The sequence below is a fragment of the Dipodomys merriami genome, unplaced genomic scaffold (genome assembly GCF_024711535.1).
Source record: "Dipodomys merriami isolate MVZ:Mamm:240054 unplaced genomic scaffold, mDipMer1.0.p SCAF_5, whole genome shotgun sequence".
In the NCBI taxonomy this organism is placed as follows: Eukaryota; Metazoa; Chordata; class Mammalia; order Rodentia; family Heteromyidae; genus Dipodomys; species Dipodomys merriami.
Window position 1 is genome coordinate 74,004,801 of NW_027206068.1, and position 27,704 is coordinate 74,032,504.

The 27,704-nt window shown below is 44.4% G+C and overlaps 1 protein-coding gene across 1 annotated transcript in view; it reads left to right on the top strand.

The window, feature by feature from the left end:
- Cntnap2 (contactin associated protein 2) overlaps positions 1-10,901 on the top strand; it is a 1,671,549-nt gene extending 1,660,648 nt beyond the window's left edge. Inside the window, exons 23-24 of the mRNA XM_069996967.1 lie at positions 6,917-6,997; positions 9,721-10,901. Coding sequence (XP_069853068.1) covers positions 6,917-6,997; positions 9,721-9,920 — 281 coding nt within the window. The 3' untranslated portion in view covers positions 9,921-10,901. The remainder of the gene's footprint in view (positions 1-6,916; positions 6,998-9,720) is intronic.
- The last annotated feature ends 16,803 nt before the right edge of the window (positions 10,902-27,704 follow it).

The following is a 27,704-nucleotide window of genomic DNA, read 5'->3' on the forward strand; positions in this document are numbered from 1 at the left end:
CTTCTTCCTGCCCTCCTGTGCACATCAATATTGATTATAACCCCCCACAACAAAGAGACCGATGGTGTTGGTGAGAGAAGTCAACCCCACGCCATGCTCTGCGGGCCCTGATGCTGAGACTCTGATCTCATGCATCAAGACTTGTCCTAGGTCAATAGCCATCTCTGTTTCTGACCTATCAGTCAATAGGGAATGGCTACAACAAATGAATGGAGAAAAACCACTCTCTGCCCTGGAACCTGTGGTTGGAAAAGAGAGGAAAATGAAATGAAACAAAGAAAGAAGGAAGCACAGAATGTCTATATGTCATCTAGCCCAAACCCTGCTGCAAAAATAACCTTGCAATTTAAATCAAATTACAATTAATAGCAGCAGTTTGGTTGAGTGTCTCAGATGATCACTTTCAATGCCGAAGCTCCGTGGTTTCCATGGAGATAATTTTCTCTTGGAGATGTCAGATCCAATCTAATTTTTTTTTTGTTTCTGATATATGACAACCGGAAGCATTTAGTGCCTTTCATGGGGGGGGGGGCATGTTAGATAATCTCAATTTCTTTTTATGTGCACTTTACTGTTTTATTCGCAATTGGTTTCTGAGCCTAAGCCTATAATTTTCCATATTTGAAAACTCAGTAAATAAGAACCACCACTGAATTTATCTTTAAGAAAAATGCTTTTCCTCTGTCTTTTCCTTACCTACTCACTGAGACAGACAAGAAATTGAAAACTAAAGAATTCAAATCAAAAGAAATTTGAATATTGAAACAATAACATTCTATTCTTGGAAAATGGCTTTTAAGTCAGTTTCTAGCACTTGAGAGCCTGCTTTGAACTTTATTAATTAATCACATTCTATAAGTACAATCAAAACTTCTACTCGGACAATAATGTTTCAGAGGCCAATTAGCACTGCTCTTGGTGTGGTGATGGTGTTTCTGTAATGGTCACAGTCTCTGCCATTTTGGCCCATTAGGGTCTGTCTGTAGCTATTACCAACAGACTGTCAGCTTTCTTTTCTATGGTATTGCTTCTGAGTTGCCACATTGCTCAACCAACACTGCCATCATGTGGAAAATTTCTTTGTCAGAAATAAAAACAAAAACAAAAAGCAAAACACTTTTCATGAACGATCAATACAGGCAGAAGTTTAAGATGGTCATATTTTCTATTACTCGTGGGGAATGAAATAATTTTTTCACTTAGCCAGTTCTAATACATGAACTTCGACTCTCTCTGTGTAACAGAAAAACACTTTTATCAGCCAGATGTGCCCGTAATTCCAGAATTCATGAGGTAGAGGCAAGAAGATCACGAGTTCAAAACCAACCTGAGTTGGTTTTGAGCGGCATGTCCAGCAGACCTTCTCAAAAATTTTTTTAAAAAATCAAAATGTGAAAATTAAAAAAAAACAATGTATCCACCTCTGCAGATAGCTCATCAAGCTCAGAGAAGACAATTCGCTTCCGATTGCTTGCCTTAAGACCATGCTTTATTACTGATCAATTCACAGAGCCAGTGTCGATCAAGTCCTAGAATCAGAGACAATTCTGCTAAGTATGAAGGTTTCTGAAATCAACATCCAAGTTCAAACCCAGGCTCCACCACTTCCTGATCACCTCATCTCAAATAAATCCTTGTTCTTCCAAAATGAGATGAACTGTTAACCTCATAAGGTTCACAGAGGGCCATAGGAGTCAGTGGCTTATGGGATTGGCTTTGATGACTTCCTAAACAGATTGTTCTAGAAACAGGAATGTCATGTTAATTTACTTTTAAGAACTTTATGCAGATAGGTTGATTTTTACCACACATAACTGTCTGATATTCTGCCTCTTGCTCGATTTAGCCTTGAAATGTTGTTATAGGCCTAGAACTTCAGATTCCAACTGGGCCCTAGAGAGTCTGACGTGTGAGAACACCAGTCGTCTAGCGGTGACTTGTTGCATGCAGTCCTGAAAGTTAGAGTGCTAACGTGCAATACATGGAAACAACTGGAATGGGACTTGGGGAGGGGTGGGTCTTTGTTGCTGATGGAGTTCAGACCTTGTTCCTGGAATTCGAGGGTCCTGGTTGTCTAGGCTGCTGAGAAAGCACATGACACTCAGCCCCCACCCCACCCAGATGCAGGAGGAGCTAGCTAGGCCATAGCTTGCTTTCCTAACACCTTTCCAGCACATAGTGAGGAAGAGCTAGAACTAGAATAAAAACTAAAATAAGTGTCCAGTTCCTCATCTTTAATCACTCTACTCAATCTGTGTAATTATAAGGAATCACTTCTGCTAGGCTTTCTCTAACACAGTATGTGGGGTTGTTACTTCTGTTTTAGTTTGGTTTTGAATGAAAATAGAAGGGGGGAGGGGAGGGTGCACCAGCTATGAGCGTGTCACCTTGCTTCTCCTATGAAGGACAAAGACAACAGGAAGCAGGACTCAGATGTTTTGGGGACCTGTAATGAATTCATTGCCTTCTCTGTGTGGGGAAAGGGGTGCTACAGGCATAGAGAGACTCTGAAGCCTTTGCCAAGTTGTTTACTAAGCCTACTCCTGGGGGGTGGGGGGAACCTCTCACCATCAATTCTCCAAATATGGCTTCTGTTAGTCCTGTGTTGGGGAGGGGAGGGGAGAAGGTAAGAAATATCTATGAGTGGGCTGGGAAGGTGTACAGTGGTACAGTGCTGGCCTCACATGCATGAGGCCCTGGGTTCGATTCCTCAGCACCACATAAACAGAAAAAGCCGGAAGTGGTGCTGTGGCTCAAGTGGCAGAGTGCTAGCCTTGAGCTGAAGAGTTGAGGGACAGCGCCCAGGCCCAGAGTTCAGGCCCCACGACAGACAAAAAAGAGAAAGAAAGAAAAGAAAGAAAGAAAAGGAAGGAAGAAAGAAAGAAAGAGAAAGAAAGAAAGAAAGAGAGAGAGAAAGAAAGAGAAGAGAGAGAGAGAGGAAGGAAGGAAGGAAGGAAGGAAGGAAGGAAGGAAGGAAGGAAGGAAGGGAAAGAATAAAATAAACATCTATGCATATAATACTGGAGACCACACAGAAAGACATAAGCAAGGAGAATGTACAGAAATGCTCTCACTGTGGGAGGCACTGAACTGGAGCTGAAATTGTGCCACGCTTGGTGGCTATTGAGGTGATGATTATATCATCTTCTAAGGATTATTTGACCATCTCCAAGAGAAGTGTATTGAATATAGTTTGTGTTTCCATGATGCAAGTTTGGTCTTGAGATTTGTCAATGTCTTCCTAGTCTGTTTTGAATGAACACTCCAAATCTGGATGTACTTGCCATGTTTTCCCCAGTACACAAAAATCACTTGTCTCTCCCGGCAACCTGGGAGGGGGGAGCATGGAAAGAATCACCTGCCACAAACAGGCTTGGCCCTCAGGCCTCAACCATTCTCTTGGTCACTGTATTTCTCTATGTGAATTTCCAAAAGGATGTTGGTACCCAGGAGAAAGGACCATCACAGCGGACTCTATCCATCAAAATAGCAATCACTCTGACTGCAAGAATGAAATAGCTTTGCCCAAGGGGGTGAGAATTCACATGCATTAAGACAGCCAGGCTTAAGTTACAAATAAAGCCATGGAAAAAAAGGAGACACTCGTTAAAAAATAATTCTGCTTTTGAATTTCATGAGTACTTGTGTTTCAACTAGAGGGGTTCCCACTAATTATTTTCTAACAACAACGGAAGTCTGGAGGGCAAGGAACCTTTCATATCTAACTGATAACATTTATTTCTTTTGTTGGCAAGAATAAGAATGCTATCTTGCTTTAAGGCTTTAGTTGAGAGGAGGCAGCTGACTTTTAAAATTATATTTGCATCATGAAAAATCCTAGGGAAGAGGCTACATACATGTCTACCCAATCCGCTGATTTGAATTTTACCAGTCAATGAATATTCATTCATTTTGCCCTTACCATGACACAATTACTCATTGGAAAGAGGCACATAATTAAGATGGCCCCTGACTTTTAGAGGATGGCTACCACGTAAGAAGAGAGAAGGATTAAGATTGGAGCCATTAGAAAGAAAAAGAGGGCTGGCCATCTAACCATGACCATACTTTCAAGGAAGAGGTGAGATTTGAGAGAAAAGGTAAACCAGATGTCTGGGCAGAGGGCATCATCTGGATAGGCAAAGATCTGTTGATTTGCAGTATCTGGAAGCCATTAGAGCCAGAATACTGACTTGGAGAATTGACTCCAAGAGAAGAAGCCACAGGTGAGGTTCTGGCTGCAGAAGCCCTTTGTCCCCAGGTCCAGGAGGCCACATTTCTACCCAAGGTAATCCTGGGGTATTTTTGAAATGCTCTCCTGTAGCTCTTGTCATTCTCCTGGGGCCACTTCTTCTGGAATCACTTCTACTATTTCCAAATCTTCTGTCATCTTTTGGATCAGTAACATCAAAGAAATTGAGGGAAAGCCAGCCATATCTTCAAGCATCTGCATGTTTCTTCTTTTTTCCTGTAGTTTGGTAGTTAACACCAATACACTACCGCAAGGGAGAGCTGGGCCACAGAGCAACCCTCCAATGCCCAATGCCCTCCCTCCACACTCACCAAGGCAGGCAGGCACCATGTCACAGGGCATCACACACCAGCATCCCAGGACGACACTGCAATCTTTGTCGTTACACTTCACCCATTTTGAAAGGTCATATTGTGTGCAGAAGGTCAAGAGGATCCTATGTCTTTTTTTTTTTTTTACATGCTTCTAAGTGTTAAGATTTTCATTTGTAATGACCAATTTTTTTTAAATTTTTTTATTGTAAAGATACTATACAGAGAGTTACAGTTACATGAGTGAGGTAATGAGTACACTTCCTCTTGAACATTGTTACCCCCTCCATTGTTTTCCCCCTACCATCCCCCCCTCCCTCCCTTCCCCAAGGTTCTTTTTTTTTTTTTTTGATTGTGATTAAGTGATTACTTAATTTCCAGAAATTCACAGTATTGTGGAATAATGATGCTCATTTAAAGTCACAAGTTCATTCTAACTTTCCTGGAGCAAATTGTCTATCACAGTCTGTAATATATAATGGTGCTCACATGTTATATACCATATATGTGATCAGCAGCATGGGGATATTTGGTAGTGGTTCAACCAGATGAGTGGGAGTTCTTTGTTTCTTAAGTCCTGTTAGTTTTGTCATATCACCTAACATTTTGGATTTATCATCCACTTATCAGGGAGAATCCTATGTCTTTTAAAAGGGCTGGGAAGGTGGCTCCGTGGTAGAGCGCTTGCCTCACATACATAAGGCCCTGGGTTCGGTTCCTCAGTACCACATAAGCAGAAAAAGCCAAAAGTGGTACTGTGGCTCAAGTGGTAGAGTGCTAGCCTTGAGCTAAAGAGCTGAGGGACAGCGCCCAGGCCCAGAGTTCAGTCCCCACAACTGACAAAAAAAATAAAAAAAATAATAATAAAAAGGAAATGAGAAACGGGAACCACTTGCAAAGTATCCAAATGTTAAATATGTCCTATGAGCACCTCAAACTCATTATGGATGAAATAAAGTTCCTCTCTCTTCTCGCAGGACTTTCCCTCCCAGAGGCCCGACCCAAAATAAACTGAAAGCAGACCACACTGGGTGGCAGGGCAGGAAAATCCTCATTAATACAATATTTCTGCTTAATTGTTGCTCACAGTGCCAATGGACTCTGGCAAATAGTAGATATTCTGTAACCATTTAGTGAATGAGGGGTTGGAGGCATGGCTCAGGTGGTAAGATGCCAGCCAGTGAGTAAAAGCATCAGGTACCAAATTCAAGTCCTGGTCTTGGACAAAAAAGGTTTCGTGAATTTGTGTGTGGATGAATAGATCACATTGACTAAATAATACTCCTTTGAAGAGCCTTGAGTTTAAAGAAGAAAGGAAGTGTTTCGATTATCTATTTTGATGTAAGTCAGTTTTATTCACCTAGGATAGTTTCGTGACCAACTGAAAATACAAGCCTAGAAATGAAACACGTTTGCCTTCCGGGCTGACACTTGGATTCTTCCGCATTCATTGTGCTGTCTAGCCTACACAATCCAGAGGGGGAAAGGGAGAGAGCACCGATGGAAGGTAGATACCTATGTGCATTTCCTTATTTCTCTAGCTATCTAGATTTGAGATTGGACCCATTCAAATGAATGAACAATATCAAAGGTCTCCTTAGCCTTCACCAGCTAAGAATTGGGAGAATATAAAAAGTTCTGAAGCAAGTCTCAAACCAGCATAGGATACATAATGAGACCCTATCTCAAAATACCAATGGATCTAAAGAATACCGTGGTCGTCATTACAAGTAATCTAGAGATTCAAGTATACCAGAGAATGCAGGCAATTGATGTGTATACAAGCCACCAGGAACCGGAGCCTCCATGTACCTGGGTTTCCTGGGATGAATCTCTCCCTCATTCTAAGGGATGGTTGTACTCTATAAGTTAGTCTGCTTGTTGGTATAAATGGGACATCCAGGATTCTAAGATTCTACTACGCCCCCAAGTCACCATAGTGTTTACCTGAGCCTTTCGCAAGGATGGAGAGCTGTGGGAAATAAGCACAATGGGTGCCTCTGAAATAGAGGTTCATCTGGGAGAATAAGAACTGTCCACGAAGCCAGGCACTGGTGGCTCTCGCCTGTCATCCTAGCTACTCAGGAGGCTGAGATCTGAGGATCGCTGTTCAAAGCCAGCCAGAAAACCGGAAGTGGTGCTGTGGCTCAAGTGGTAGAGCACTTGCCTTGAGCTGAAGAGCTGAGGGACAGCGCTCAGGCCCAGAGTTCAAGCCCTATGACCAACCAAAAACAAAAACAAAAAACAAAAAACTGTCCACGAGTTGCGTGAAGACACAGGTATCCTAGTGTTGTATTTGGGAGTGACGCTGTTCTTGACTCTTACACTTGACCCTTTGTTTCTTTCTCTACAGCCAGTGCTGATTTTCCCTATAACCCAGGACAAGGCCAAGCTATCAGAAATGGAGTCAACAGAAACTCAGCCATCATTGGAGGTGAGCAAGGCACAGAACAGACTTTTGGTGGGGCTGCCACGTACCTACGGAAGGTGATGGTTTCCAATCAAAGTCTAGAGGAGGGGAAAACAGACTTTTGTGTTATCCATTTGCCATTTAAATGTGGCCTGAGATTGTGGAGAAACAATGTATAGTGACCTGACTGCTTTTTTATGGCTGATTGGTGGAACGCGGAATGACGGTGGTGAGCCACACAAAGTGAATGTGCACGCAGGCAGTGGAGACTGAAGAGCAGGGGGGTTCTTTCTCATCACTCTACCCTCTCACCGTAGGAGGGACACTTGCCAGTCTGGTTTCACAGATCTCAATAAAAGTGATCAGAAAATTAAAAGGCCAGATCGCCTCAAGTAATTCGGTCTTTCCTCCTCACCATGGATGGGAGGGTGCAGAGTAGCTGATGTTCCTGTGCCATCTCCTGTGTTCAGATCCGTACTGAAAGCCCAGTAACCCTGCATCTGCTTCTCTCCCTGCCTGTTATGGCTGGCTCCAATCGCGTGTTCCCTGTCTTCATGCAAAGAGCTAACACTGTAAACATAGGGAGGGTTTTCAAGGCAGCCAATCTGCATAGCTCTGCTGCCATGCTTTTCTACCCACAGAAACAAAGTTGACACCTGTCAGAAATATATAAGGCTACAAAATTTAAATATATTCAGAAGGTGCTTAGATAACAGTATCCCAAGTTCAGCTATAATTTCATCATGGTCTCTAGTCTTCTAATTTTTTTTAATTTTATAAAAATAATGTGTAGCCAGGTGCCAGTGGCTCACACCTGTCATGCTAGCTGCTTAGGAGGCTAAGATCTGAGGGTCGAGGTTCAAAGCCAGCCTGGGCAGGAAAGGCTGTAAGACTCTTATCTCCAATAAACTACTCAGAACACCAAAAGTGGTGCTGTGGCTCAAGTGGTAGAGTGCTCGCCTTGAGCTGAAGAGCTCAGAGACAGTGCCCAGGCCCAGAGTTCAAGACCCACGACTGACAAAATAAATTAATTAAATTAAATAAATTTGTGCTGGGCACCAGTGGCTCACAGTTGAAGTGGAAGTATGGCTCACGTGGTAGAGCCCCAAGCCTTGAGCAAAAAGAAGCTAAGTGAGAACACAAGTCCCTGAATTCAAGCCCTAGTACTGGTACATACTGGTACACACACACACACACACACACACACACACACACACACACAGAATTTCATAACCAGAGTTAGTGTATTATCTGTTGTTTTTTCCTTTGTTCAAGAAACATAACACTTTGAAAGTTTTATATGAATAAACTTGCCAATAATCCACTTACTTTTCTTACCAAGTTGTAGTACATTGAATAATTTGTTTTCTCTACTTACTTGCTGAGAGAGTCTTGGTTTGTTTCCAGATGTGGGCTATTATGTATAAAGCTGCTATAAATGTTCTCACACAAGTCCATATGCACCTAAGACTTAATTTCTTTTGGTAATTCCTAGAAGTACAATCACTACATATTATCCAAAGTGGATATTTAACTTTGTAAGAAATTGCCAGGCAGTTTTTCAAAATGATTGATCCATTTTACAGTCTCACAGTCAAGATCTGAGAGGTCAGGTTGCTCCACAATCTTACCCATTAATGTCAGTCTTCTTAGCCAGCCTTGTGAGTGACTAGCAGAATCCCTGTGCTTTCAATCTGAAATTATCTGATCACTCTAAACACTGAGCATCTTTTTGTGTGCTTATTGCTATATGTACATCTGCTTAAATCTTAGCTTTGTTTTTAGCCAGCCTTGTGAGTGACTAGCAGAATCCCTGTGCTTTCAATCTGAAATTATCTGATCACTCTAAACACTGAGCATCTTTTTGTGTGCTTATTGCTATACGTACATCTGCTTAAATCTTAGCTTTGTTTCTTTTTGTCTCAGTACTGAAGCTTGAACTCAGGTCCTCATACTCTTTGCTTGGCTTTTGAACTCAAGGCTGGTACTCTCCCACTTGACCCACACCTCCACTTCCAGCTTTTTGATGGTCAATTGGAAAAAAAATAAAAAGAGTATTCTCTCAGATTTGTCTACCTGGTCTGGCTTTGAACCTGGATTCTCAGTGTATGTAGCTAGGATTACAGGTGCTGAGCCACCGGCACCCAGCCTTTCTTTCTCTTCCTAAAGACTAGTGCGGTTTATTGCTATTGGATTGTTGGAGCTCTGTTTATATTCTGGGTATAAATTCTTTCTCTAAGTATGATAAATTTACTCTTTTTTCTTTTTGGCTGGAAGTTTATGAGGGGCAAATCTTGAATAGCCTTTATCTAAGTCTGTCTCTTTGGGGTCTCTATATTCAGAGCCTGGGCTAGTCAGCCATCTCCTCTCTCCTGGCGTTTGATGGGAAATTCCTCTGCGTTCGCGCCCTTTCCCAGGCCTTCCGGCATCCCAACCCATCCAGACACTGGGTCACTGATCAGGAGATGTGTGTAGATTATTGGGGTTCTCCCCGGGCCCTGCCCCTAGCTCAGAGACACACCATCGCCCATCCTGTGGTCCTTGGTGACCCCCACTCCCCCCACCCAGTGGTGGTCCCGAAAGTGCTGCCAGTCAGAAAAGTAGAAAAGGTGTAAAAACGGGCCTTCTTCAGGGGGTGTCATCCCTGGTCCCCCCTCCAGGCCGGGGTGGGGGGATAGAGGGGTGACTGGGGGGGGAGCTGCGGTACAAGGCACGTTTAACCTCTGGTCCCCCTCCTGCTCCCCCAGGGGTCATCGCCGTGGTGATCTTCACCATCCTCTGCACGCTGGTCTTCCTCATCCGGTACATGTTCCGCCACAAGGGCACCTACCACACCAACGAGGCCAAAGGCGCAGAGTCGGCCGAGAGCGCCGACGCCGCCATCATGAACAACGACCCCAACTTCACAGAGACCATCGACGAGAGCAAGAAGGAATGGCTCATCTGAGAGGGGCCTGGGGGGGAGGGAGGAGAGCACCCCGCTTTGTTACCCCTGAGCACACGACCTGACCGTAGCAGCACAAGCTGGGGAAGGCAAGCAACAACAAACACATATATATATATATATTCTTGAGACTGATCACACTAAAAAAAAAAAGAAACACTTTTTAATATTTCTTTATAGCTGAGTTTCCCCTTCCCCAGGAAAACAAAAATGATCCAAAACACAAAAAAAAGCTTTTAGAGTTTAAGCGATGGTTGAAATTTGTAGGTAATATCTGTCTTATTTTGTGCGTGTTTAGAGATGTTCCCCCCAAAAAACAACAAAAAAACAAAAAACCACAAAAAAAAAAACCCGTGATAACAGGGCAAGTTTTCTACATTTTTAAGAGCCCTTAGAATGTGGGTATTTTTTTTTTCTTGAGGAAAAACAAAATTGATGTACATCTCTCTCTATGAGCTCCAACATTCTCTGCCTTTTGCATATTTAATGGGCTGTCGTAGCTACTAGTTTGTGTTCCTCCACTATTTCTTTTGGTGTCCTGCCAACTGGAAAAGGAAAGAAAGGCAAAGAGAATCTATTCTGTCTGCTCTCAGAGACCTCCTGCCTGGTATCAGCAGCTGAAGGGAGAATGGGTTCCACCCCTGTCCCATCTCCACAAAGTCTACCTTCAGAGGAGTCATAAAGTGCCAGGGAAAGTAGCGTAGATTGGGGCTATTGGTTGTCTTTTGCTCATGGAGTCCTACACAATACTACTATCACACATATGTAGACTTAGATCTATTCAGTATCAGTAATTATCTGCTATATTACAGTGGCAACCAGCCGCCACAAAAGATTTCCTGTTTTGCGTGCGACACATTGGATGATTTACGGATACTTGCACCCCAGAGGGGCCGTATGTATGGTGTGTTTGCTCTGCTTCTTCTATATTTGTGGCAAAACTATGGACCCTTCCTCGTGGATGCATAAATTTAGTTGTTCTTATTTTGCTTTAAATCTCGAGTTTTTTCCACCCTGGGATATGAATCCTACCAGACAGGACACAATAAAGCCAAGTTATTATTGCTGATACTCTAAAAATCATGTGGGAAACACTGCCATAGTCTAAGTCAACTACACAGCATATGATTCTATCCGAAAAAGAGATACAACCATTGTTCAGAGCTCTTCTCTTTGAATGTCAAGTCGCTCCCTAACTTGCTCATTGCTGGTTGCTTGTTTCTATTCACCTCACCTCTTAACTGCATCAGGCACTTTGCCAAGTTACTTCAACAAATAACTCCTTGGTTTGATTGGGGGGAAAAAAGAGAGAACATGTAAATGAGCTGAGAAAAATGCTTCCTCTCAAAGTATCCAAAAAGTAATTTTCTTGATATTACACAAAAGTTATTTCTAGAATGATTTCCATGTATAATTGTTGCAAGTCTGGCCTCTTATACATTCAAAAGCTCTTTTTAAAAGTTGTGTAGATTCAAACATTTTGAAGACTTCAAACATCATCCGTTCCTCCTCTTCTTTGAAGGAGTAAGATGAGGTCTACAAAGTATAGAGCGTGTATGTTTGATGGTGTGGCTCCAGGAAATGGAGATTCTAGCCAGGGTTACATATTCATACTTTTTAAGAATCTCTGGATGCCTGATCTATTAGAGGGTCTCAGTGTCTTCATTAATGGAAAACCTTATCCAAAGCTGCCAATAACACATGATGCATTCCGCATGGAAGGGGGGAAGGGGGGAGACTCATTCACTTCTCTGTTGTGTCAAGGTCACAAGACAAAAGGGAATCTCATGAACACCCTTAATTTTAAAAAGCCTTGATCATTCTTCCATAAGCTGCACTTAAAATGGAAAAGTCCCAGAACAATGTAACCTCTACATCTGGTATATTGAGAGCAGAGACCTTTTCCTTCACCAAGATGACTGCCCTTGAAGGTCATCTTAAGAACTGTCAAATTGAAAAAGCAAATTTTGAACATTATGGGTTCGAAGTGTTTCCGGTTTGTGTTTTTTTAAGCCTGCTTTTCAGGTAGTGCTTTTGAATTTAACATGCTGCCAGATGGAAATGTATTGTTCCTTGCATTTCCTACAACAGCTGCGTTCTTTTTGCCTTGTCTCAGCACTTTTCCTTTGTTCCCAAAATGACTATGGAATCAAAACCATCAAAACAGCCCCATGCAGTAAACCGTTCGCTCCCTTTCTTTCTCTTTTCTCTCTTCTTTCCTCTCACTCTGCCACAAAAGGTGAGAGATAAAACCCAAACTTTCTCTCAGCAGATGGGCCAGCTTGAAGCACTGAAGGTTGCCAGTGCCAGCGTCTGTCCCATGTCACCATCAGTGAAAACACGCAGCTGTGACATAGTCCCTGCTCCCAAGGAGGTCACCTTGTGTCCAGAAGACCAGAACAAAGTGTAGAGAAGGAATTAAGCAACTAAATTAATGAGCTAAACTACCAAACGAATGCTGGGGATCCTGGCTTCTTCTTGGGATTGTGGGCTTAACCAAAACTCCTTCATCTGTTTATGAAGGCCATCTCCAGTGCATCCTAAATGGTACATGGCTTTCTTACGTAAAGAGAAGGAAATAGCCTAGTGAATCAGGAAGCTGAGATCTGAGGGTCACAGTTCGAAGCCAGCTTGGGCAGGAACGTCTGTGACTTTTATCTCCAATTAACGACCAATAAGCTAGAAGTAGAGCTGTGGCTCGAGATGGTGAAGCATTAGCCTTGAGCACAAAAGCTCAGGTTGAGTTCCAAAGCCCCAGGATTGGAACCAAAAAAAAATAACCAACTAAAAAGAAGTAACTCTCCCTACCAATTCCCTCCCTTGCAGCTTAGCCTAAGTAGCCCAGCCTGAGCCAAACCCAAGGCCTACTGGAACTGTGCCTTCCTGTCTCCACAGATCTCCACATCGTCTGTCCCATGCATCTTCAAACGAGCATGAACGGGCTGATGATGAAGTCTTTAAATATTAATACAATAATAAAAATGGACAAAAACAGAACACAAATGGTTGTCTTAGCCTTTCAAGACACTGGACATAATGGTACACACCTGCAAACCTGGCATTTGAGAGACTGAGACAGAAGGATATCAAATTCAAGGCCAGCCTGAGCTACGTACCAGACACTGTTTAAAAAAAAAAAACTAAATAATAAACTTGCAGGGAATATGGCTGACAGCGTTTGGTGAAGGCAAAGTGTTTTGACTATAAAGCAAATACCCATGTTCTCTCAAGATGCTAAGAGATCACTGGGCCCTGGTGGCTCACACCTGTTATCCTAGCTACTCAGGAGGCTGAGATCTGATGATCATGGTTCAAAGCCAGCCAGAACAGAAAAGTCTGTGAGACTCTTATCTCCAATAAACTACTCAGAAAAAGCTGGAAGTATTGCTGTGGCTTAAGTGGTAGAGTGTTAGCCCTGAGAGAAAAAGCTCAGTAACAGTGTGCAGGCCCTGAGTTCATGACCTACCCCACATACACACACAAAAAAAGGAGGAGGAAGAGAAGGAGGAGAAGGAGAAGCAGCAGCTAAGAGAAAGAACTTTGAATAAAATTTGAAAATTAGTGCCATTCAATGTTTTCAACATAGCATATCCCCCAGAGCTCAAGGAAACTCACTCAGGAGGAGAGATTTTGTTGTTTTCTATTGTTGAATTATGTGCTAGCCATTCTTAATATGCAAGAATATACTTTGCTTCTTTTGTTTTCAACCAACTGCTCAACAAAGACTTCTGATGTGACCATTTTATTGAAGAGCTGGAGACAAAAGTTAAGGGAGATTTTGATAGAGATTTTCCTGCTGCACAGAGTTTGATGAATGTCTCTTTGACTAAAGGAGCAATAATTCTGGGGCACAAGAGAAAATATTGGCACGAGCCAAAGAGAAGATCTTCACATTATCGCTGAACATCTGTTAAGCAGCTGCCTGCTTAGGTTAAGACCTGGGCACAGACACAAACCATAGATAACACTTCAAGAAGAAGTAACAGGTATTGGATTCAAAAGAAATGCAAGTTCAGGTAAGGGGCAAGAAGAAGCTTGTATTTCCTGCTGTGCTAGGATCTGTGCTTTTCTGTCCATCTAGTTTTTCTCTTTTCTCCATCCCCTTCCCGTACCATAACTCTTCTGGTACCAACATTCATAATCTTTCTCGATCTCATGCTTGCAAACAACGCCTGCTTTGAACCCTCTTACAGTTTCCTTTTTGCCACCCTGTCAGGAAATTTTCAACCAGAAAAGCAACAGTTGACATTGAATTTGAGTCCGCCAGCCAATAAAAAGTCTGAGCTTTCTTGGCTTGGCAGAGTCATTTGCCCCAGAATGAGGTAAGAAATAGACCACAGGACACCCAGCTGCTTTGGGTTAACAATCAGTGACTCCTTTTTTCAATGATGCATTGGTGAGTGTAGATCCAGGGTCAGCTGATAGAGGAGTTCAACCCTCTGTCTCCCAGGCTTCCTGTGACCTCGACCAAGCCCCTGAACTTCTGTTTCTTCTTTGCCCAGGGTTTAAGTCAGGCCTGTATTGTCTACTTCATAAGACACTGTGTGAGGTCCACTGCTTCTCAACTAGGGAATAAATACTCTGACACCCAGCTATAAAGGCCAAGGTGAATGGAGCCTAGGGGAAGACCCACCTTCCGGCTTGTGTTTAGATGTCATGGAAAGAGACAATGTCCAGGAACTGTAACACACTGCTGTACAACTGCTAAATTATTTTTACTTGTCAGTCATCTGGGACCTGGTCTGTCTAAAGAAGAGATTCAACACAAGCAAAAGCCAAAGAGAATGGAATTCCTTGTGCATAAATCCCTGAATATCCATCTGGGCAGGACTTAGAGTCTGTACTACCTACCCTTACTCACACTACCAAATGTGGTTAGACTGGCTGAGCGTTTAGCCAGGCCCAGATGCAAAGGTGGCCTTTTCCCGTGGTCTGGTGGCTCTGTGCCTAGTCTGCTCTTTACCCTGCACGGTAACTTTGAAACTTTGTAAGTTCTGAAGCATTTTCTTTTTTCCATACAAACAGGTGAAGCAGAGAAACCACACTGGAACGTTGGTTTGTTGTCTCTCATGGCAGGAAAACTGGCAGAAGGTACTAAAGACAGAAATGAGTGCACATGGATTACAGTACAACACACGTTTCCAGGTTCCTTTTCCAGATGAGAATGTGCTGGTTGACTATGGCAGTCTGTACCATTTCCAAGGCTTAGCTGATTTGCAGAAAATGACTTGCTGGCTTCTGAGATGGCTGAGAAACGATGACAGTTTCTCTAGAGTACACCAAGAAACAAACACACTTCTCAATGGTTTGCTCCTGTTTGGTTTGGGTCCAATTTTTACATTTTTTTTTAATTTAGTTTTTTCCACTGAGCACAGTAAGGATGGAGGCAGCTAAGTGTTTTCCCTGACAGGTCAGCTAAGAACTTGGAAATGACCCCAAAATTCCACACTCTAAAAGCCACAGCATGTAAACTAGAATGAAAGAAGGAAATTATGTATGTATGTATGCCTACTATTCTTTGTGAATGTCTTTTCATTTACCTAAATTATATTAGAAGCCAGATTGATAAATAAAAGATGCGAAATAGTTTTAATTATCCTAAAAGTGAGTTTTTAATTTGTGTGTGTATGTGTGTGTGTGTCTTTTATACCACATGATTCTCTGGGAAGTAATTTTCTGCTACCTTCTGCAAATGTCAGTTCTGAGTACACAAGGAGACATCTGCTGGGAATGTAATAACTGGGCAGCTGTGGGGATACACGTGGGCCCAGACACAGATAACCTCTTGCTACGTACACCTTCCTGTTTTCCTTCAAGTAGCTTAATGGATATTGACTTCATGCTTTAGATTCGCTTACACACAGCTTGGTAACATGTGGTTAGTGTTAAGTGATCTCCTGCCTCTGGCGGCTGCTTAGAAGTGGTGGAGTGTATGGGAGTCACACTGGACAGCGGGCGCCGGGCCATGGGCACGTGGTCCCGGGGCCAGTCACCCACATGAAAAGGACTCAGGACACAGGATGCACCTGGACGCGCCGTGCAAATGCATCCTGCCCGCATTAGGAACTAAATGATTGCTCCCACTTCGTGGTCTTCAATTACCAGTGGGAAGCCATTTATATCCTTGAGATCAATTCTCAGTGCAGCATGTTGACGTATACCGAGTGCATGTGAACCCCAGGTCAAAGCCCGGTTTCCGTGGCCCTCAGCCATCCCCAAGGCCAATGAGGAACAGCCAGAGCCCGCTAGCATGCTAGGAGAGCATCGTGCCCCGAGATTCTTTGTCAGGATTTGCAAATGGGATCTGACAGAAGCCTAGAGAATGCCAGAAAGTCCCTCAAGGAAAGGAAATCAGCACTACCGAAGTTCAGGAAGAACAAATTTCCAAGTGATGAACTGGTGAATTTAGGGCTTCACTCTTTCAATAAAAGCCTTTGAGCCAGGCATGTGTAAGCCCCAGTTTACACGGAGATGGAAACAGCAACATTCCTTTGTACAGGCAATATTTGTTAAATGAGTAATGGCAGGGGAGAAAAGTGGGCAAGAGTTGCAGGAGGAAAGGCACATAGCAGAAATGTACAGCATTCTACACTTCATTGTTTGCTCTGCGTGGAGGCATCACTTAAACATACAAGGGAGAAAACTGCCCTACGAAATTTATGTATATGTATACCAGTCCTGGGGCTTGAACTCAGGGCCTGGGTACTGTCCCTTAGCTTCTTTTGCTCAAGGCTAGCATTCTACCAGTTGAGCCATAGCTCCACTTCTGGCCTTTTTAGGGGGTAGTTTATTAGAGATGAGAGTCTTATAGACTTTCCTGACCAGGCTGGCTTTGAACCATGATCCTCAGATCTCAGCCTTCTGAGTAGCTAGGATTACAGGCGTGAGCCACCAGGACCCAGTGGGATTTTATTTTTAGGTGTTATGTCCTCCCAAATGAGCCGGTGTATAGAAGCTAGCTACTACAGAAAGTATTAAATGAGTAATCATCGTAGCAGGTGCTAATCTTCCCTCCATCATTCTGAAGACCTGAAGACCTCAGCCATGAACCCTAAATAATCCCCCTATCTCAGGGTGTCTTAAATTCCCAGCAAATCCCTAGATCCTACCCACTCCCACCCCTCACACATAAAGGTCAGTCTTTTTTGTCATGCTAGATACGAATACAAGCTGTCTCCCTCACATCAAATATGTCAGGGCCAGAAGTAGCCTTGGAAGACAAAAAATGGCACATTTGGGGCAAATTAAAGGGAAGAAACACTTTACACGGCAGCTAGCAACAATTAGTACTCAGAAATAGACATGCACACGATTGCCTTGCGAAGTCCACTGAGATTATTTTCATAGCTGTGTCAGCACATGAACTCTAAAGGGCAACCAAAACCCTGGAGTGAGTTCATTGAATGACTGCCAAGCACCTGCGTGCCAGGCCCCATTCTGGACTGTCAGGGGACATGCTAGAGACCAGGACGAACAGGACCTCGGGGAACTCACATTCCCAGGGAGAAGAACAATCGGAAAGACATAAATAACTAATGTGCAAGGAAACATTAAGTGACCTAAGCCAGCAAGCTGCAGTAGTGACATGCCAGAGAGGAGGCGGCAAGGGCGGCTCTCGGTGGAGGATGGTAGGGCCAAGCCTGGCAAAGGTTCCTCACTGGAGGTCAGGGTAGCTGCCTGCGTCTACGGGAGGACAGAGCTTGGAGGCTCAGACTCCAGAAGACCAGCACAGCTGAGGAGGGGGAAAAGGGAAGGAGCACCATCCCCAATGCCTGCAGAGACGATGTCCCCAAGCTGAAGACACTTGTCACAACCTCAAAGTTGACCAAGTGTATCAGTCAGAGCTCTCCAGGAAGATGGGAAGAGGGACGGAGGAGAGGAGGGAGGGAGAGAGAACACAAGACCTTCTCCCTGTTGCTGACTAGCACAAGTATGTAGACTGCACACTACAAAGGGTGAATACATGGATGCATAGCAAGAAAGGCAAGAGTAGGGCTAGGTGCCTGATTCAAGTGGTATAGCACCTGCCTAGCAAGCACAAGGCTCTGAGCTCCAACTCCAGCACCACCAAAGGAAAAAAAGAAATGCAACAGGTCATATCATCCATCAGCTGACACTAATCCACAGCCCAAAGCATGAAGGGAGAATTTGATAGAAAATCATCTTGGTTCTTTGGTTTTTGTTTGGTTAGGTTGTTTTTTGTTGGGTGGAAGTGATGGTGGTGGTGGTAGTGGTGTGTGTGTGTGTGTGTGTGTGTTTGTGTGTGTGTGTGTGTGTGTGTGTGTGTGGCTTGAACTCAGGACCAAGGTGCTGTCCTTTAGCTTTTTTGCTCAAGGCTGGCGGTCTATCACTTGAATCACAGCTCCACTTCTGGTTCTTTGCTGCTTAAATGGAGATAAATGTCTCACAGATGTTCTCGCTATACTCAGCCTCCTGAGTACCTAGGATTACAAGCATGAGGCTGGTCTGTTCTTGTAACATTACACTGCTCCTTGTATTGCAGAACTGAAGGCTACGGAGGGAGAAACTCTGGAACATTCTCTCCTGTTTGCCAAGTAACTCAAGGAGGCCTGTAGAGGGGTGAAGGGGAGCTGGCCCCTCATTACTCCTGCTTGTAGTTACACAAAGCCTGTCTCTGCTCTGAGCTGAACCATCTTTGCTTGCAGCCCTGCTCCTGATGGAAGAGCACGCATCAGACGGAGATAATCCTTTGTACCGAGTGCCACGGGGGGGGGGGGGGGGGGGGGTGTGTGGCACTGCTGCTATCGCTGATGCCACATTTCTGAAGCTGAGCCAATGTCACCTGGGCACACGTCACCTAGAATTCACCTTATGGCAATTAAAATGCTGCTGGCCAAATCACGGGTCTTGCTAGAAGCACACCCCGGGCTTTGTTAAAAGTACAGATACTACTGTCACACACTTCTAGATCATCAAGGGAAAACGAATCTAACATAGATCGACAGGGCTCCTTTGCTTGTCTGCCAAGAAACAGCCACATCTCTGGCTGTCAGTCCTTGCAAGCGCAGCAGATACATTGATGGACACCAGGCCTGTGGCTAGGAAACACAGTTGCAGCACGAGCAGAGCGAATTCGGAAGCATAGTTAGCACCCCGTCTAGTGTTGTAATGGGGGAGGGCAAGGTGAGTTCGTGCAAGGCGTCTCAGAGCTGCGAAGCCAGTGGAGGGGATGGAGCAGACAGCAGAAGGGGCTCGAAATCCCAGGGCCTTGGCCTGGGCAGGGTCGCATCACCGATTTGGAGGAAATCGTGAATTCTTCTCAAGAAGAAATGACTTCCTAGAACAACTGAGGAGAAGGAACAGAGGCCAGACAGCAGGTGGCACAGTGTTCCCCAGACCAAGCCCCATGGGGTTCAGAGACACCGCTGCCCTAAAAAGTGAGGGGCCATTCAGGCAGATCATAGGCATACTTTGGGACCATGAGTGTAAGTCATTCCTAAACTAGCCCAAACTCTGTGTGTGTGTGTGTGTGTGTGTGTGTGTGTGTGTGTGTGTGTGTGTGTGTGTGTGTGTGTGTGTGTGTGTGTGTGTGTGTGTGTGTGTGCCTGTCTGTCTGTTCCAGAGCTGAGTCAGCTGTCATTTGACATGTGTATTAATTGGGTGAGTGAGTTATTCTCAGACAAATTCTCCTCCCTCTTTTAATTTCCAAGTTTTATATAAAAGTAATGAGCTGGGCGCCAGTGGCTCACTCTGTAATCCTATCTACTCAGGAGCTGAGGTCTGAGAATCATAGTTTGAATCCAGATGCAGTAGACAAATCTGAGAGACTCTGATCTACAATTAGCCCACAACAACAATGCAGAAGTGCAAGTGTGGTTTGTGTGGTAGAAAAAGAAAGCAAGTAAGATTGCAAGGCCCTGGGTTCAACCCCCAATACTGGCACAAGGAAAGGGGAAGGAGGAGAAGAAAGGAGAAGGAGGAGGAGGAGGGGGAAGGGGGAGGAGGAGGGAGAGGGGGAGGAGGGGGAGGGGGAGGAGGGGGAGGAAGAGGATTACAATGATGAGGGAAAGGAAGAGGAGAAGGAAGTCACCAGCCTGAGACACCCACTCAAGATACACACATCACCCCGTCTTCGTGTAAGCCGGAGACCCCCGGTAGTTCAACTTCAGTTTTTCCACAGAAGTTTCCCATTCACAAGAGCTGGCCAACGTCTCACACGCAGGCCCCGTGCTTAGCTCCACCTACACGACCTGCATTTTCCATTTTCTGGGATCGTGTCTAGCAGAAGCGACCGGCTCTGTCACACAACTCTAGGGGAGGCAACGCTGTCTGTCCCTGTGCCCCCCCCACCGGCACCCATATATTCCAGACACTTGTCATTACTCAGTCTCTCCCCGTCCCCAGGCCTCCCACACCCCCAGCCATCTGCACAGCAGAGAGGCCGGCCTTCCTAACACACATCCAGAGGAAAGTGTCACCCTGCGTGGGAGCCACACGCAAACGGCATGCCCGACACCACCCCATCCACAGACACTCAGGATGACAAATGTAACCCGCGATCTACAACACGCACAGCCTTGGAAAATGTTCCTATTTCACATTATTTGAGTAACCGCATGCCTCGTGTGTCTCACTCAGCATGGCTGGCACCCGTGGGTCAGCAGCATGTCTCCCCGGGGTGTTTGGCAGAAAGAAGCTTGTAGAAAAATGCTCCATCAGCAAGATGCTCACAAATGCAGACACGAGGGCTGGGAAGGTGGTTCAGTGGTAGAGTGCTTGCCTCACATAAATGAGGCCCTGGGTTTGATTCCTCAGCACCACATAAGCAGAAAAAGCTGGGAGTGGCGCTATGGCTCAAGTGGTAGAACGCTCGCCTTGAGCTGAGGGACAGCGCCCAGGCCCAGAGTTCAGGCCCCACAACCAACAAAACAACAACAAAACTGCTTTTAGCGTGTGCATCTTTCATGTGGGTGAATCTTTGAAAGGATTTCTAGGGAAAGAGGTGAATTTCTGGATCTGAATTTCTGGTGGTTTGTTGGAGCTAAGAGTCTCATATTTTCCTGCCCGGGCTGGCTTTGAACTACTGTCCTCAGATCTCAGCCTCCTGAGTAGCTAGGATTATAGGCATGAGCCGCTCTGCTGCTAAAAGCAGTTTTGAAACCCACACCCAACTCCAGGATTCTCACAGGTCAGTCACCCCAGAGAGCAAAGAAAGGCGTGGTGAAGAGCAGAGGAAGGAGACTGGCTAGGAAGTATGGGAAGCCTTGAGCAGAGAAGAAAGCGCTCTAGCACATCTTCAGGCAGCCTCAGGGTACGAACTAAGGATGGGGAAAAGCGAGAGGCTTGTAACAATTGAGCAGTCCTGCTGGGTGCACGGCTGGATGGATCATCAGTCCTTACTTGGGGAAGGAGTCCTGAGGCATTGTTATTTCTGCTGCCTCTAGTCTGGGGAAACAAGATGGCTTTGCCTGGAGGCGGTCTGTCCTAGGAAGCTCTGTTGTTCTCCAGGGGTGGTTTCGAGCTCTTGCCATAAAGATGTTATGGGTCATTCTTTGGATCAGTCTTTTCCATCCTGGATGCTAAGAGGACTGCAAAGAACAGCTTAGAGCAAATATGTACAAGACAGAGACAGGCCCAGCCAAGATTGTCTCCTGCTTTTCATTAACTCATGGGCCCCAGGAAGGGTCCAGGGCTTTCCAGAAAACGCAGCTTTTGAGCAGTTCTTACCAACTTTCTTCAGAGGCCTGGGCACCGGCCATAAGCATCCTGGAACAATATTCCAGAAAGTTCTTGGTTTGTGATGGAAGCCACCTGGATCAGGTTTATGGAGCAGGGACATGAAGAATTGAGCCAGATCCCTATCCCTGGGGATCAGCTGCCCTGAACACCACCCAGGGGTGCTGGTCTGGGGGAGGTCGTGACATGAGCCTCTGGCAATCATGAGCTCCTCGATTTCTTGATGGATACATTGGACATCTCTATGGCATCACACATGTCTGACAGTTACCAGCAGAGATGCTCGCTGCCATGATTCGAGGGGCCCACAGAGCACCCAGAAAGTTCATTTCTCACTGTGAGAAAGCGTTTGCATGAGCAGAAGTAAAAATGACAGTGCCATCTTCAGGAAACTAAACATCTCTCTTTCTAAAGCACTCCACACATAGCTCCAGATCACCCCCAAAACGGTGCCGTGACAAGAGGAGGTGAGCAGAGCTCTTTCCAGCAAAATATAATCAAGTCTTTCCAACACTCACAGAGACACTAAGAACTTGAGTGTTCTCAGAGCCAGAGAGGTTGGGATTTCCTTGTCTTATACTGGTGGGTTTTATTACACAGATGGCCAGAGGCAAAGAAAACATCAGAGGAACGGATGAAAGGGGTTATGTTGCATTGTGAAGCAGCTGAGGATTTTTCCTTAACTTTCCTTGGACTGTGAAAGCCAGGAGGAAACACAAATAGAGTTCAGGACACTGGCTGTGGTCTGGTAGACGTTTGTCCTGACAGACCTCCATGCACGCAAAGAAGCGCGTATCTGGACATGGATGAGAGCCCCAGAAAGACCAGCACTGAAGAATACCACAATTTGGGCAATCTGACTATGTGTTTCATCCCCACCGAGAAGTGATTAGGAGTAGATAAAATCATTGGGACAAAACCCCTATACTAAAAGAAGAGGGCCAGGAGCTGGGTGCCAGTGGCTCATGCCTGTAATCCTAGCTACTGAGGAGGTTGAGACCTGAGGATCATGGTTCAAAGCCAGCCCAGGCAAGGAAAGTCCATGAGACTTTTACTTCCAATAAATCACTAGAAAAATGGAAGTGGCGCTGTGGTTCAAGTGGTAGAGTGCTTGCCTTGAGCTGAAGAGCTGAGGGACAGAGCCTAAGCCCAGAGTTCAAGCCCCACGACAGACAAAACGAAGAAGAAGAAGGAGGAGGAGGAGGAGGAGGAGGAAGAGGAGGAGGAGGAGGAGGAGGAGGAGGAGGAGGAGGAGGAGGAGGCCAGGCACTAGTGAGTCACATCTGTAATCCCTGCCACTCTGGAAACTGAGATCTAGAGGATTACTGTTTGAAGCCAGACCAGGCAGAAAAGTCTGTGGGACCGTGTCCCCAAAATAATCATCCAAAAACAAGGTGGAGGGGTATGGCGCAAGTGGTAGTACACCAGCCAAACAAGCAAACTGAGACAGCATGAGTCCTCACAGCAATTCCTGTTCTTCCTATGAATTCTCTGTGGTGTCCTAGGACTCAGACAGCAAAAAACAAAGACCATCAGATGCTTTGACCTTACATCCGAAGCAGGAGCCAAACAAACCTCTTTATAAGTAGCCTCAAGTGTTTTGTTACAGTAATGTCAAATGAACAGAGACACAGGCCCAAATGTGTTTTAAGAAAATCGGGTGGTAATAAAGTACAAGGCTTGATTTAGAGAGCCAGAGGTTAGAACTAGAAAGGAGCTGGCTGTACCGGAAGGAAGCCAGGCTGTCTGTTCTCAAGTCCTCTCCGCTTATGCAAAAGTTTTCCATCAGCCTCTCCCTTCATCTTTCGGGGTTCCACAGGCCTCCATTTACTGGGAAACTGGCTAGCAGGAGTAAATTCATCCTAGACTCCAACTCAAGCCTTGGCACTGGCTTTGCCCAGCAGCTTTGCCAGAAAATCTCATCCAGACAACTCCACCCAGGGCTGGGTCCATTTCCATATGCCTGTAATTATTATTCCAAAGCCCCAAACTCCATTCACGCAGAGAGCAACTCAGCTTCCCCTCCCAGCCCGACAGTCTGTCCTCCAGGGCCCCGCGTGGGCCAGCAGCCTGGCCTGCGGACGGCGACTCGGTGGAGGCGATGCGTGCTCCTTCCGAGGTCGGGGATCTCACGCAAAGCACAGCAGCCTTCCGAGCAGATGCCCCACCGTGAAGCGCCCCTGCTTCTCTCCCTTTTATCACTGAGCGTCCCAGGCCTGGGCGCAGGCATTCCATGTGAGCTTTGGAAAAGAGCCCGTAATGGAGTTCACATTCTCAGCTACAGCCCAAGTGCTCCCCGGAGACTGACAGACACAATGAAAGGGGAGACAAAGCAGCAAAACCCACTCATTCCGCCATCTCTTCTGTCCCAGGATCCTCAGGACGCCGAAGAGGAAAAACAAGAGCTTGATCCTTGCAGACCAGTTTTATCCCACACACAGGGGAAATCGAGGTACAGGACCACACAGATCTCTTTTCAATACAGAGGCTCAGCGACGCTAAAGGAGAAGGTAACTATGAACAAATATCAGTATAACCTCTCCCAGTCTCGCTGCAGGAAGGCACATTAAAATTCAAAGGTAGAGCATTCCTTGGGTTGTTGTTTCTTGAAACATACTCATAACTATGACGTAATCTAGCGTGAACAACCTTTTTCCTTTGTTTTTGTTTTATGTGCTTTTTGTTTTCGTGTGTGTCTGTGTGTGTGTGTGCACATGCATGGAAGTGCCTACCTGCCTATCTGTCTGTCTGTCCATCCTAGGGCTTACCCTCAGAGCCTGGATGATGTCCTGAGCTTTTGGGTTCAAGGTTAGCGCTCTACCACCTGAGACATAGCCTTTGGGTGGCTCATTGGAGATAGTCTCATACACTTGCTTTCCCAAGTAGGCTTCAAACTGCGATCCTCAGATCTCAGCCTCCTTGGTAGCCAGGATTACAGGTGTGAGCCACTGAAGTCCAGCCTCTACTTTTTAAACAACCACAAGATTTTTTGTTCTCCTTTTACAAAGAAAAAAAAATCAGGTATGGTAGCTCATACCTGTAATCCTCGTTCCTCAGGAGGAAATTGAAATCTTCAGTCAGCCCTATGCAAAAGTGTGAGGCCTTATCTGAAAAATAAAGCAAAAAAAAAAAAAAGCTCAAGTGGTAGAAGAGACCCTTACGCTTACAAGGCCTAATACTGCCCCACCCCCTCAAAAAGAAAAAACAGAAAAGAAGAAAAGAGAATCATGTGAGCTAGATCCATATGGTACGGAGGATGGAGGCCCCGGTACATTCTAGCCCTTGAGCCACACCCTCCAGGCCTTCTCTCTTTTTTTTTCAAATGATTTTCAGATGATTTAATGTTCCATCATTAAACTTCATTAAATCTGGAAAAGCAAGAACTGAGGCTGGGCTGATTGTGAGCGCAATGGTAAAACATGGAAATGACCTTGATATAATTATATAAACACAAAGAAATGGTGCACACATCCTCAGAAGAGGAAAAGACAGGAAGTGAGGAGTTCGCTGTGCAGATTCCTCTCATGTTGTCTAGGGGCTAAAATGCTGATGAGGGCAGAGAGGGCACATCGTGGGTCGAAGCCTGCCCCCAGGAAAAAAAACCGTTTATTAAACCCCTCTTCTCAACCATAGCTGAGCATGGTGGCACCTTCTTGTCATCCTCTCTAGAAGGAAGGCTGAGACCTAAAAGATTGCTGCTTTCCAAGGGCATTTAACATTTAAAAATTGCTTTTTTTAGTAAGGAAGTGTTGCTTTATTTGACCTACTCTCATGGATAATTTCGTTTGCTTTTAAATAAAGAGAAACATTCAGAACTTCACTATATTTGCCTAAAATTACCAGAGAAAAAGCAATTTCAGCATGAAGCCACTAGATGGCAGATTCCCCCCGGTTGAGGGACAAATTGTGACCCCCCCCCCCCAATTTTTTCTATCCACAAGAGCACTTTTAAAACAATAAGTTGGACATGTCATCAAGAAAGTGTGCGTGATGCTGTCTCCTTTAGGAAAGAATAGGATAGGATAAAACGGGGAACCGTCGCCGTCTTCTAGCAATCAATAAACACAGCAGAACACAAGAGGATTCCGAAGGCAAAGGAAATGATTACAGGCTTCCTGCTCAGCCTGAGGGTCCGCCCCGTCAGACAGGAGACGGCGCGTGATGACATGTCTGTGGTTCCAGTGGCTTCTCTCTCACGAAAGCCGGCAGCCTGGCTACCTTTGGCAGCCAGAAGTTGGTCCTTGGATCAAACTTTTGCCACCAGGTGGCGGCCAGCAATCGTTCACTGGTGACAGTAGCAAGGGGACTCTGCCATTGTCAACAGTAGTCTTCAGGTTCAGGGTCCTTCTCTATACCAATAACCCGCCATCACCCAGCCTTCTATGTCTCTGTGTCTCTCCTTCTTATGACACTTGTCACCTGGCTGAAGGATTTAACGTGATCAGCAAAGTAATAGCCCCAGCCTAAATATATATTTATATACACACATAAATACATATCATATTCTTATATATTTTATGTATACATAAAAATTCTATTTTTATAAATATATATTTATACCTGTGTATGTATGTATTTTTATGTATACATATATAAATGTATATATTTATAAGTATATATTTCTTATAGTGTTTCTTTTATATATATATATATATGAAGGCCTTTCATTTTGATAGAATCAAATCTACTGGTCTTTTTTGTGGGGAAAGTTATATATGCTTAGAATGACTATTTCTCTATTCAGATCTAAGACAAATACATACAACTTCTGATTCTTTACTAGTTTATCACTTTTATCTCTTCAATCAAAATGTACTTTGGTGCAGGATACTTTGTAGAGGTACAACAGAATTTTTTTTCAGCTATTAGCAATTTTCCTGCTAACATTATTTATTTTCATCATATATATCCTGAAGATTTTTTTACCCAAGTTATTCATATTTTGTTGCCATTGCATGCAGGTTTTTAATTATTTGTACCATCTGGCCTTCTTTTTCTAGAATATATATTTTTAGTCATTAAGTTGGTAATAAACAACTCTACTACTAAACTACTAAACTGTCTAATTTTGAATTGTATTTGAGTGAGTTGACAGGTTTTTTTTTTAGCTGTAAGATTTTTCTGTTACAGAGAATGATCATTTTGCTTTCTCTTTTCTGACAATTGTGAAATCCCTTTTGCTTAGTTTATGCACTCATTCAAACATTATTTAAATATTGGATCGTTTCAGGGCCACCTCATGACTAATCTCAATAAAAAGTATACCAGCACTCATCCCTTTAACAAATGTTTATTGAGTGCCTACTGTGTGCCAAGCGTTGTTCTAGAGCCTGGAGATACAATTGTGGATAAAACCCTAAAAAAAAAAAGTCCACTTTTCAGGTGTCCACAATCCTAATAATATTGATTCTTAAGCTAGATCATTCTCTATAGGAAGAACTTTTAGGGCCACCAAGATTTAATAGATTAGCAGCTTTCTCGAGTTGCAGGGCTTTCTGATAACTAGTCATAGTCAACCATAGGTTGGCCATCTTCACAGTAATATCCTGGAAACTCGTCTAGCCTTAGATGGATACTTGAATTGGATTGATCCATTTAACCAGCTCTTTTTTTTCCATTGAACTATCACTATGTGATTGCATTTTCATTTTTATTTTTGGTCAGTTGTGGGGCTTGAACTTAGGGCCTGGGCATTTATCCCTGAGCTTTTTTGCTCAAGGCTAGTGCTCTACCACTTTGAGCTAAAGCTCCACTTTAACCAGCTCTTAATAAACATCTGTTATCTGCTAGCTACAACAGATAAACAGAATGTTCTCTGCCCTTCACAGCTTTGGAGAGATGATGTCACGTAATGTCTATTTCATCACAATAAACTGTTCTATGAACAATAGTTCCAAAGAGAGCTAATAGATTTATATGAAACTAAAAATGAGTCTACTCTCAAACAAGAGGGAAATTGGGTTAAAATAAGTAGCATCTTCACTGGTGGCTCTCAGAATCCTGAGCATACTAAATAATCTCAAGAGCAGTCTGGCATCTGACACTTCGTGCTGCTATTTAAGCAGAGTACTTGCTACTTGCTGTATTAGA